Source organism: Sinohyriopsis cumingii, chromosome 13, assembly GCF_028554795.1.
Source record: "Sinohyriopsis cumingii isolate HCF-2022 chromosome 13, ASM2855479v2, whole genome shotgun sequence".
In the NCBI taxonomy this organism is placed as follows: Eukaryota; Metazoa; Mollusca; class Bivalvia; order Unionida; family Unionidae; genus Sinohyriopsis; species Sinohyriopsis cumingii.
Window position 1 is genome coordinate 39,729,967 of NC_142973.1, and position 13,705 is coordinate 39,743,671.

The window sequence follows — 13,705 nt, forward strand, 5'->3', positions numbered from 1 at the left end:
ATTTGTGGCATAGACTCTTGTCATGATACAAATGCATACCAAGTTTCATGGCTCTTTCTCAGATAATCTGAAAGGCATTAACTCTCAGCAGAGTGATACAAATGAATATAAAAGTTTTTTAGTTTCTTTTTTTAAATGGGGACAGCTCTCAAAATGCTGAACCCACCTCTTTATGAAACATATCAGCCATTATGATAGAACAACATACCAAGTTTCATGAAGATGTAAAGATACCTAAAGTAGTTAAGGGGAAACGAAGTACAATTTTCAAGCATGGGCAGGTAACTCTGATAGTATCATTCTGGCAAAGTCGAATGTTTACACGAGACATTCAAATTCACACAAAGTTTCATAAAATATCTCATATGGTTCTGGAGATATTAACCTGAGAAGGGTGGGACAGACAGACAGATGTATGGATAAAAGTTGTAATGAAACTTTTAGCATACTAATATGGCAATGGTATTCTTACATGGAACACAAATGATTGTACTGATATATATCTCAAATAGTTAAGGACATATTAACCATAGAAGAGTGTTACAGACCAATGGATGATTTGTAATGTAAACAATTAGTAACACAAATATGGATAGCTACTAAACAGTTCATGAGATTCGCTCCATTTTTTTCACAGGTGTTTGGGGTCATGATACAAAAGAATATAAGTTTTAGGAAGATATTGCAATGGATTCAAGAGACATTAAGCAAACAAATGTGATGGACGTACAAGTTGACTCCAGTTTACCCCTCCCCTATAAATTTTGTTTGCATAGGTATAATAAATTAATACACAGTATCCTCACTTTTATTTAGTTAAGGAAATATGAACAGCACAGTGTTTGAAAAAGGGAAATAACTGAGAAAACACCTATCCAACAAACCCCAATTTAAAATCCAACACACCTTCTTGTTGTGATAAATATATCTTTAATTTTATGAGGAGGACCAGAGATTTTCTTTTAAACCAGGATCTTTTTGTTTACTTCCGATAATTCATTTTTTCCACCTAATATAATGGACATTATTAGTTCCTTTATTATACAATTCAAAGCAAGAATTTGTTTCAAAATATTTGGGGACCTGAATTTTTTTCTTACCAAAAATTATATGGTCAGTCATTAAGCTGCATAACCCCGCACAATTTTGAACCCCTAACAGTTGTTGGCCAACACCTGAACCACAAAATATTATCCCCATACATGTTAGTGATATTACAGCACCTGAAAAAAAACCATGTGTATGCAACACACTATATACCAGTAGTCATGATACAAATTTCCTGGAAAAGTTGGCACAGATACCTAAAATGTTTATAGTACTATGAACAGCACATCAAATGATGGAGTGAACAAAATATTTGAATATGGGAAGATAACACCAAAAGTAAATGACTCAAACATACGGTCTAGTCATCATGCTAATGCAAGCCAAGATTGATGATAACTCAGATAGCTGAGACCTCTACAGCACACAAAATTGTGATGAACTTTAACACAATGTTTGAAAATGGGAAAATGATTAAAAAATCACTTACCAGACAACACCCATTACTGGACACAACACACCATCCAAGTGTGATAATATTTCGTACCAAGTTTCATTAAGATGACTCAAACGTCAGTAATTTCAAAAAGTTTCAAAGGGTGTAAACAAAACTTTAAATATTGCTGTAATGGCCTGAAATACAAATGAGGTCATATACACATGAATCAAATGTGGTAACGCCATTTCTTTTGGCTATGTTCAGTACTTTGGCACAATCTTACTAACAAGCTTTGCAGGATGGAATGACAGGCAGAATGATGGATCACTAGGACCAAATTAAGATGACTCTGCTGAAAGCAATGAGGGGCATAAAAAGAAAGTAACATTTCAGTTGCTATTCCTTAGACAGATCTGGTTTTATAAACATTACATTGCACTGTGCATATGAGATTGCCATCGTGCAGATGGACAAAGAGGCTCCTCCTGTATCCCCATTCCCAATATATTGTGGGTTGAGGGAGTGGGGGGGGTTAGCATATATTAGGAGACATTGAGAGATTAGGAGAAAATTACAGCTCTATGTGATATGCCAAAATTGCATCTTTATGTATATTTTGGAAATTTTAATAGTAGTATATGGGGAAGGAAATTCTTTGACAAGGTTCTATAGCAACAATTAACAATGAATAAGGCGATTAAATGAAGACAAATATATAGCTTTGCAAAAATGATTGCTCATTTTTGATGATCTGGAGCAAATTTTTTTGCTTAAAACATATTTTATTTCATTTTATCACTCAACAAATAATTTATGTTAAATTTATTATAACAGCATTTTGCTATTTTGAAGAATAAATTTTTCAACAGAAAATTATTCCTCTTTGATTTTCATATTTTTATCAGTGTGTCTGTGTGTGTGATTTCGATTTTTAACGTACCTTTAACAATTTTTCAGCCATATCGCTATTGCAGTGTGACAGTTTATAGTGATGTCTAGCACTGGGGCATCATGCCGCAGGCATGTAGCATGATGTCCCACCCAGTCACATTATACTGACACCAGGCCAACCAGTCCTAACACTAACCTCTTAATGCTGAGCACCAAGCAAGGCAGCTGTTAGTACCATTTTTGTAAGTCTCTGGTATGACTCAGCTGGGGATCGAACCCACGACCTCCTGCATCTGAGGTGGATGCTCTAACCACTAGGCCACCAGAGTGGTCATATTTGTATCATTTCCTGCTATATTACTATGGCAACCCTTAAACAACAAACTCTAAAATATACATGCTGATCATACATAAATGAAGAAGGTCATAACAAGAGTACAAGTAGAGCAGGTTTATTTGTATTTGACTTTGTTCTTACATAAACTAATGTGAGATATGGATGGATTGGAATTAAATGAGAAATGATGTAATATATTTACAGGCTGCATGTATGCTATATTTAAGTCTTTGTCAACCACTGTAGTCCATTTTTGACAAAGTACATTAGAAAAGTATGTACAGGGTATAATTAACATCCCATTTGCTGACACCTTTATTGCAAATTCATGACTTGCATGGTTGACTATATAAAGTTGATGACAAAATATGTTATATGGGGAAAATGACAGAAGCTGTCAACAACAACACACACACCCTCAATCAGTCCTAATAGACTGTACTTCGATTCTTCTCATAAAGAAGAAAAAAAGATCAATAAAGGTTGATGGCTGAATCGGTGGATTTTACTACAGGAGAATACATGAGGTTGTCTACTATACAGGAAGTGAGATATATAATCATAGATATGTCTACACTATGTACACTTAAACATGTGCAACATAATTTAAAAAAAAAAAGCATCAATATAAAATTGAGCATACACATCATTGTGAGGGGAGGGTGGTGCACACACCTTACTTTTTTATCAATGAAAATGCTTTGGCAGAATCAGATAATTCTATGGCTCTTTGTGTATAATTGTGATATCGGGGACAAGATATGCTTAATTTATATTTCCTGTGTTGTGTCAATGACAAAGTTTCCTTTGAATTTGTGGGGTATTTCACAAAAATTTATCTCAGAATTTTAAAAATATTTTAGTATGTTGTGTTGTTGTAAATTGTATTGTGAACATATTTTCTGAGCACCAATATTGCTCTTAACATTTTATGAGGCTTCTTGCTTAATTTGTCAATAAATTTTAATTTTTTATCATTGCACATGATTACCTGGCAGACTAAAATTTATGTAAATTTTTTCAACACACACATTATAAACACACACACACATACATTTCTTCCTTACCAAAGTGCAAGCTATGCACAATATTGATGTTAAATCTAATACAATGTTGACCTTTGACCATTTGACCCTCAAAATCATTAGACCCTAAACTTATTCCAGGAGCAACCACAAAGCAGTGGAACTGTAAATGGTAGAGAACATCAGTTATTGTGCAGAAACCCTTTTTCTTGTTTCAGTAAATGACCTTGACATTTTACTTTTCCACCACAAAATCAATAGTGTTCTTATTACTACAAGTACAAGTCATCCACAGAGTTTAGTAACTGTAGAAGGTGGACAACTGAGTTAGTGTAGAAACTAAACTGGAATCAGATGGACACTTTTCAACAGCATATGATGTATCAGCTGTGGATGACAAATTGAAGGGTACAAAAAACTTGCACAAATTGTGGTAAAAACAAAAATGTTATGGATTAACTGTGTATGAAAAATTAATGGGTACAACAATTGCAAAAATAATGGCATTAACTTTACATATACTCCTATAGCGTTAGTCTCTTAAATCTTTTACAATAACCTAAAAAATTAGTAAATACAAAAAACAAACAAAATTAAAAAGGAGACATTATTTGTGCAATTTAAACAGTCCACCACTGCAAATTCTTGCAGTTTTTATTATATATTACTCCCACCACCCTGATGCCCCAACGCCCCATAGTGACCCCAGTGTCTTGTTTTTAAAATCTTTAATGCGTGTAATGTATCTGCCTGCCATTACTGGATATATCAAATTTAATTTTTTTTATAAATATTTCAAAATGTCAATGTAATGGAAATCTTTGTACATTTCATCTACGACACCCTCCAAGTAAGTCTAGCATAAGACGCCTACATTTAAATTCCTCTTTCAAATGGATAACATCTGGTTATGACACCAATCAAGTATTGTGAATTTCCACTTTGTGGGTTATTAGGAGATTTAGGGTTGCATTTAGGATTTAGTAAATTTGCACACTGACTCTCTCTCCATGCATCTTAAAGTTAAAAAAAAGAGGAACAATATGGTCATGAATAGGAGGAGAGGACCATCAAGTTCTGTTGTCAAGCATCAACAGGAAAACGGGTAAAATTTTCAAGAATAGGTCACATAGTTGCACTGAGTGTACATTGCTTTATTATTCGTACTGTAATTACTCTGATGCCTTTTTCCTTACAAATAAATCCAGGCACAATTCAGTGATTGCATTTTTCAAAACTCTGCTGACAGATGTTTTTTTTTGAAGAGTGTTGGCACCACAGGAATGGCAAAGTTTGTTGAAGTAGGGGTGTAATTGCTTTAATGAAACAAATATGTTGGATCACATTCAGCCTGATTTGATTAGACAAATTCGTTTCATTAAAGAAAACTGAGAGTCCGTTCAGTCAAATTGGGTATTCCTTGGCTACCAGGTTTTTTAAATCAACTGAAATAATAATCCACAATAGCAACACTGTACTGGAGCAAAACAGGTAATATCTACATTTGCAGAAAATAAAGTATACATGATTCATGAACAGTTCTGCATAATCCTTATTTTTTGCATGATTACACTCACACAGATTCCAGAACTTGGTTATAATTGTCAATTTTAGCATAATTTTCACAACTGAGCATACTACATGTAACCCTTGGGATGTGGATAAGGCAAGCAGAGGCCAAACAGATGGAGGGTAGCGTGAATGGTTTAAAAAATGATACAGATAGGCAGCCAGCAAAATCAGATGGACAGTATCATGAATTTACACGTTGCGGTTAGAAGTAGATGTGGTTAAGACAGGCAGCCAGCTAGTCAGATAAATGATATTGTGAATTTGCATGTTGTGGTTGGAAAGAGCTGTAGTAAAGACAGGCCGCCAGCTAGTCAGATAAATGATATTGTGAATTTGCATGTTGTGGTTGGAAAGAGCTGTAGTAAAGACAGGCAGCCAGCTAGTCAGATAAATGATATTGTGAATTTGCATGTTGTGGTTGGAAAGAGCTGTAGTAAAGACAGGCAGCCAGCTAGTCAGATAAATGATATTGTGAATTTGCATGTTGTGGTTGGAAAGAGCTGTAGTAAAGACAGGCAGCCAGCTAGTCAGATAAATGATATTGTGAATTTGCATGTTGTGGTTGGAAAGAGCTGTAGTAAAGACAGGCAGACAGTGGGTATTGCAATATCCTCACTGATAACATGTAGGGATAATATAAACATTTTGATACATGCAGATAATGAATATCAAATTATTATTAACTAAAAATGGTTGATGGAGACAAATAATGATACTAAATGGTAAGTTCAAATAAAGTTTATATCCTTTACAGAATTTGAAAACATGCAATAATTCAATCTCTGCTTATCTTTCCAAGCTAAGACAGAAATTATTGATAATGTACATTCAAAAATCTTCAACATGATTATAAATAATCTCATTTTTCTGAGGCTTTTATGCCCTCTATTCTTAAAACTTGTACTGTTCTCTATAAAGCAAATGAGATTATACAACGATACATTTAGATGAATTATCAAGGTATAAGCAACCAAGCAAATTAGGCTAAACATAAGTGAGACATAAAATTTGAGATAAATAGATGAACATGATCTCTGAGAAAATTCTTTCTTAAAAATAATCTTACAATAATAGAATTTCAAAAGACTACCAGCCACTATGACAAAGTCTGGATCATCTATCTTGCATTATTTTGATGATTTTACTTTTTCTTTACTTGTCAACCTCTCAGAATCAGTTTTCTGGATATCAAATGCAGATGTTCCTTGCATTAATAATAGGAATTAGTCAGCATACTTGACATATATGCAGCATCCTTTTCTGAATTTCTTGTGGACCTGGCATGAAATCTTGACATTTTAAGTCATTTTTGAAATGCCATGGTATACATCGAAGTAAATATAATAGGAAGAAAGCACATGCAAGATTCCTCAGAGTGTGAATATCATCAGGCACGCACAAGTACTTGTTTAATTCAACCACACAAAGTCTAATTCTGCCAGCGTGGATTGCTTAAATTACTCATGGATTTACTTCTTCGTCTTCTGCAATGATACAAAGAAATGTTTTAAAAATAGAAATAACAAACAAAATTATGGAAAAGATACATACTGTACAGCTGATTTGTTTTGAGTGTAAGTAATTAGCAGTCTTAATCACATGACAGGAAATGGCATTCACTGGAACCAGTTTATAGTGAACAATTTTCTAATGAAATGGAATGTTTGCAAAGAATATAATAGGGCTGCTCCATTCAAACATATGGTACCCAGCAAAGGCATTTTTTAAAAATTATATGCCGACTTATTCATTTTACTCAAGCAATTCATAGGAAAATTATACAAAATTCTAAATTGCATCTATAGGGGGTTTCACGGTTGCAATAGAGTTACTGATCGTAGCGCCTAAAATTAGCTCCAATGCGCATGCCCACAAAAAAATTCCAGTTCCAGATAGTTCACCGTTCTACACTTGGTTAGTGGAACATAGTCAACAAAGGAAGGTATCATAGCTGTACTACAGATCATTATGGTTAAACCAATGAATCAAATGTATATGTCAAACATCTTCTGTTCATACTAGGAGAATAATTATAGACATTATATGAGATAATTAGATTCAGTATTCATACTTACATTATAACAGATAATTAAATAATATTTACTTTCCATACTCAAATGATATCAAATAATTAAATTAAATACACTGTCCATACCTGATAATATAGATTCATTATCCATAATTTCAGATACATTTGTAGGAACATTTCACTCTGCTCTCCGATTTTAAACATTTATTGCACATTTTTGGTTATATAACATAACTTTAACGAAAACAATCTCAACAATTTGCATTTTTCATATGTTAATATATCCTTCTTTCTCAGTTACTTTTGCAAGGCTAATAGTTCGTTTATAACACGAGTTAAGAAAGTTATAACACAAGTTCGATAAGAAAATAACATGAATTTGATACGTCAGCTGATTTTTTTTTTTTTTAAATTTTTTAAATGGAACACAGTATTTTAATGTATTCAGAGGAACTTAGCAAAGCAATAATTACATTAGCTATCATAACGATAAATGAGTGTAATTAATGCAGATGGAATATTTATTCATATTTGGGTGTAAATATCGTACAATATTCAGATTAATTAACATGCCAAATGACGTTTTTGTCTTCTTTTCTTTTGGTGACTTTTGAAACATCAAGTATCGGACAGTACATGCAATAACTTTCAGCATGATTTTTCTTTGCTTATGCTGACACGTAATAACGCAAATTTGCTCGGGTCTGTAGACAACATTTCTGATTGCCACCAGCAAATTCATCTAGAACAGCCTTCTTAAAATTAGTTTAATTCTGTTTAACTTTCCTTGTATCAAATATGTAAGTTTTAAAGATCCAATTATTTCACAGATTCCGTTATATTACTTTGGTTTGCCTTTTAAATCAATATTGATCCACGTGACCAGATGTGAAATTGCAAACAGTATGATTTAAAAAAGAGACTGTTTGTAAGAACATACTCTACAAGTCAATAATAAATGGATACTCACAAATATTCATATTTGTTTTCTTTATCTATCAGTCACTCTTTCTAACTTAGCATCATTTTATACTCGTTTTTAACCAGAAGTATGTTTATGTAATATATGTATGCGAACACACATTCATTCGAGGATATACATACCCATGCACCAGATGAAAGGAGACAGACATACAGACAGACAGGCAGATAGGTGAGAGCCACAAATGTCATATACATGCATAATGTGTCTAACATCGATATTTCTCCAAATTGTATACTCTAAAATTTTGAACCGTTCAAGGAAATAAAATTAAAATAATCATCAAGGAGACTCGTATGTGCGCCTGTCTGTTCAACAGTGGTTGACATTTTTGCATTTTGAAAAAAAAATTGAGTTATTTCATGAAAAGTATAATGAACATTAATAGAAAAGCCAAGGAAATAAAATTAAAATAATCATCAAGGAGACTTGTACGTGCACCTGTATGTTCAAGCGTGGTTGACATTTGTGCATTTTGTCGTTCAACCTCCATTAACTGCTATGATTGAAGCTGTACAAAATAAACATATTTTCATTATTCTTCAAGCGAGATAAATTGCAAGAACTTTTTACGCAGCGATACACATTTGCACAATCACATAATACAAACAAGAACATAAGGTAGTAATGGAAAGATAATGAAGTTCTGAAATGGGCAGATAATATTTATTTGAAAGCTGAGATCAGTGCAAGTTAGTGAGAGAAAAAAAAATAAAAGATGTAAAAATAATTGATCAAATATTGATAGAATTTCTTTTTAAGATAGTCAGATATCGATCCTGCCTGCATAATGTGAGCGGTCTATCACATTTTCTTGATCTACATCTGCCATCTTATTTGACTTAACTATCCGGAAGTGAGTTGCACCGATATGCCCTCTGGTGTTTTCAAGGGGAGATACTAACCGTGAAACCCCCTATAGGTGACTACTTCATGTTCAAAGTGCCTTCCCATCAAAAGAAGTCCAAGCAAGCAAAAATTACTGCAATGGCCTAAAAATTTCATCTGTCATCCAGATATGAATACAAAGCAGAACTTTTGTCTACCTCTAATGGTTCTGTTTAAATGTGGTAACAAGATTTTCCTCAAAAACATCCAAAAGCTCAAAAACTTGTAATGATTGGAAAATTTAATTAGGTCATCTACATAAGCAAACAAATCTATCAAATTTGGTCTGTCTACCTTAAAGGAACAAAAAGGCAAATGAAAAACATCACAGCATTATTTCGTCCATCATGGTGCGCAAAAGAAAAAAGAGATTAACTTACTGAGCAAATCTCTCCCTATTGGTGGCAAATGAATTTTTTCCACTCTTCTTGCCTAGAGCTATTCTTAGAGGTCCACTCTCCTGCCAAGGAAGTCTCAAGCTGAAAATGAAATCATAACAAAACTGAATGTTCCATATTGTCAGATGGTTATAGAAGTTATAAGGTCAGTGAAACCTTAAAACTCCATGAAAATGAGTGCTTGTATAATAACTTTCCAACAACAAATTTTATTCCATGTTTTCTGTCAAGAACACCAATGACAAATCAGTTGCTATTTCCAAACTTAACAAATGGTTAATATCAGGTAAATGTTTTAATTGGGATGATAAATGGTTTTTGCTGTGTGCAAGAAAACAGTTTTGTCCTCTTTATTATCATACTCCTTACATACTCATGACTAGGAAAATAAATTATATAATAAATACCCATGAAAAAGTACATAAATTATATACCATATTTGCCCGCCTTTAAGACGATACTTTTTTTTTTACCAGAAAATCTTAGCTTCATCTTATACTCCAAATTGACTTGTATATGCATTATGTCAGCCGAATCACTTTAGCATATTTTTCGTATGGAAAATAATTCTCCAAGAGTACGACAAATAATGTGTACAAAATATTTCATTTTGGGGAAGAGATCATGTATGAACAAATATAGGATCCCACATTGAGTATATTAAATAATTACATGATTAAACATGATTAAACATGTATTAAACATTAACACTGATTTGATGTTATTGCGCCAAGGCAGCATGCACCAGTAATGTACGCTGTTTGTAATATACATTGTTTAAATTTGATTACAAATATGTACATTAGAATTTACACATTAGAAGATGACTAATATGACAAAGACAAATTCTATCACAATTTTCTTCTTGCCCCAATGAGAGAGAGAGAGAGAGATAGACAAACAGATGTCTTCACAATTGTAAATCTGTATTGTTCACTACCTGATGACTGATCTTACTCATGTACAAATGCAGTACCATATTCCATTATCAATTAATACCACTAGGTAAGCACTTCCTTCTATTTTGTTGTTGTCACTTCCATTATACAAGAATCACATGGCTTTGTAGTAGTATTTACATGCTAATTAAATATGCTACGGCTGTATTCAGTCATTCCAAGCTAACACCTGTTTAAGGTCAAGATTCGCCAGACCAGATCAGATTAGTGAGGGTACCAATAGGAAAAGGGGCTACCCATGGGTATTATGAATACTGTACCATATAATGAAAGGAAATGCCAAGTGGTTACACGTGTAAACTTCTCAGCCAGTGACATTTTTGAACATGCTGATGGAACTGACAGCAATTTAAAGTACATCTAGCATCAGCAAAGATTTTTAAAAATTGTCGCTTAAGTACTGGAAGAGTACATGCACTTTAAACAAAATCTTATTTGTTGGGAATGGAGAGGTCATTATACTTGCAAAGAAAATCAGACAGCACGCAAAAATGCAAAATGGTCATTCTTGGGATTTAGCCTAATGTAGACTATATGGATATAGTTATTGTGAATATTTAAACCCTGAAGGAGTATGGTATTTCATAGTTTATATTTACTGTTTCATTTATTAATGTTTTCTCTCTTTGACAACAGTTTAATCAACATGGGGGCAATAAGGTAAAGAAAAAATAGAATGAAGAGCTGAACTTTATCTTTCATATATCGGACCATATTTTATTTTGATAATGAGGTGCAAGAAGAAAAATGCAATGGAATATATATGCATCTAGGTTTTTTCCTATCTGTAACTCAACAAATTTTGGGCCAGCGTCATTATATAAAGCTGAAAGTTTATAATACATTTAAAACACTTCGTGTGAAACAAATTAGGTACTTTTAGTTACATTTAATGATCCTGGCTGGAAAGGTTACTGAGTTACAGATAGGATAAAATTTGTGATGCTGTGTGGAATGAAGTGAAACACAATCCAAGGTATTGATCTGGCCTCATCTTATACTCAAAATCTACTTTTATATGGATGAAGGATGGAAAATTTGCCAAATCTGCTGATTCAACTTGTACTCCACATCGACTTATAGGTCAGCAAATATGATAGCAAATACCAATCAAAGAGTAAATAAAGCAGAAAATACCTATGTAAAAGTAATTAAATTATATAGCAAATACCTATGAAAAAGTAAATAAATTATACAGCAAAAATACCTATGAGAAAGCAAATAAATCAGCAAATACCAATGAAAAAGTAAATAAATTATATAGCAAATACCTATGAAAAAGTAAACAAATTATATAGCAAATACCTATGAAAAAGGAAACAAATTATATAGCAAATACCTATGAAAAAGGAAACAAATTATATAGCAAATACCTATGAAAAAGGAAATACTTATATAGCAAATACCTATGAAAAAGTAAACAAATTATGTAGCAAAAACCTATGAAAAAGTAAACAAATTATATAGCAAATACCTATGAAAAAGTAAATAAATTATATAGCAAATACCATTGAAAAGGTAAATTATATAACAAATACCTATGAAAAAGTAAATACATTATACAGCAAATACCTATGAAAAAGAATATAAAGCTGAAAATACATATGAAAAGTAAATAAAGCTGAAAATACCAATGAAAAGTAAATAAATTATATAGCAAATAGCTATGAAAATTAAATAAATTATACAGCAAATACCTATGAAAAAGAATATAAAGCAGAAAATACTTATGAAAAAGTAAATAAATTATATAGCAAATACCTATGAAAAAGTAAACAAATTAAGCAGAAAATACTTATGAAAAAGTAAATAATTACACAGCAAATATGAAAAAGGAATTAAATTATACACAAATACCTTTGAAAAAGTAGATAACTTTAGTAACTAATAATAAATTTTAGGCACAAAAAATCATGTAGTAGATCAGCACATTAAATTCTGAGTACAGATGATCTGAGTCACAAAGGCACATGATATCAAACCAGCAGTATGTATCCTGATCATTTAGGAATGTTTGTTTATAAGAATCTTGTAGAGAAATTGTTCTCCTCCATCAAAACAGTAAAAAATAACTACAAGTGCAATGATAAATGAGGGCAATAAAACCATGAATATTGCAATGACAATACCATCTACCCTGGAAATTGTTTTGTGTGTGTGTGTGTATATATATATATATATATATATATATATATATATATATATATATATAGACACACACACACACATCCCATGACTACTAAAGTTTAAGACTGGCAAACCTGTTACTTAGGCCATGCACGTTTTCTGATACAACAATGTACCACCCACCATTTTAATTTCAAAGCCAGTGAATGATGCATGGTAACTTCTTGACAAACCTGCATGTTTCCTAGTCAACTTTCCAAAGCTAGATCTAGTGTACATGGTATACTGAGTGGACTTGATGGGGTTGGTCTTATGGTCATGTGCGTATCACATGCTTTACACTGCTCTTCTTTATAGTTTTTGCTAGTAAAACAATGCACTATACTGCTAATGAACAGTATGGTATATTTCCAAACTGATTTAAAAAATGAGCAAAGTTACATTCACCACTAACAATGCTGTAAATTTAAAACAATCAAAGAGAGAGATCTACACCATCAGGAAATGTGCTGAATGTTTTTCTGGAAACTAATTTTTCAAGCTTTGTGCTTGGGACTGAAGGTGTTATATTTTAAATTTAAAATACACACATTTATTTTGAAGATTTATATTTTACAAAGGTTAATATCTAAACTTTAGCATAGGATCTTAACTCTGATGCCTTTATCTACCTATCATCTGGTACTGGTGAGACAGTGTGACTGTCTGCATCCAATTGTGAATCAAACAGATCACCTGCCAACCATAATAGGACCCTCTCAGTAAGCCAGTCTATATTTTCCCTCAAGTTAAAACAATTTTTAGAGAATGTACAAACATATCTTGTAATGGTATTGTCAACTTGAAAAACATGCATTTAAAAGTATGAATATGAAATCTGGGACTGATGCAGCACAGAAAAACATGATGTTCAACTAAAGAGTTTGTCAAGTACACTTCAACCTTAATTACCTCCAGCAGTTTCAGAAACAGCAGTTCAAAACCCTGTGGAGCTCAATGGCTTCTTGCTGT

At 32.6% G+C, this 13,705-nt stretch overlaps 1 protein-coding gene across 1 annotated transcript in view; it reads right to left on the reverse strand.

The window, feature by feature from the left end:
• Positions 1-1,121: 1,121 nt before the first annotated feature.
• LOC149785258 (kinesin-like protein KIF18A) overlaps positions 1,122-13,705 on the reverse strand; it is a 91,720-nt gene continuing 79,136 nt past the window's right edge. Inside the window, exons 20-21 of the mRNA XM_089979105.1 lie at positions 9,591-9,689; positions 1,122-6,795 (exon numbers count right to left, since the gene is read on the reverse strand). Coding sequence (XP_089835231.1) covers positions 6,741-6,795; positions 9,591-9,689 — 154 coding nt within the window. The 3' untranslated portion in view covers positions 1,122-6,740. The remainder of the gene's footprint in view (positions 6,796-9,590; positions 9,690-13,705) is intronic.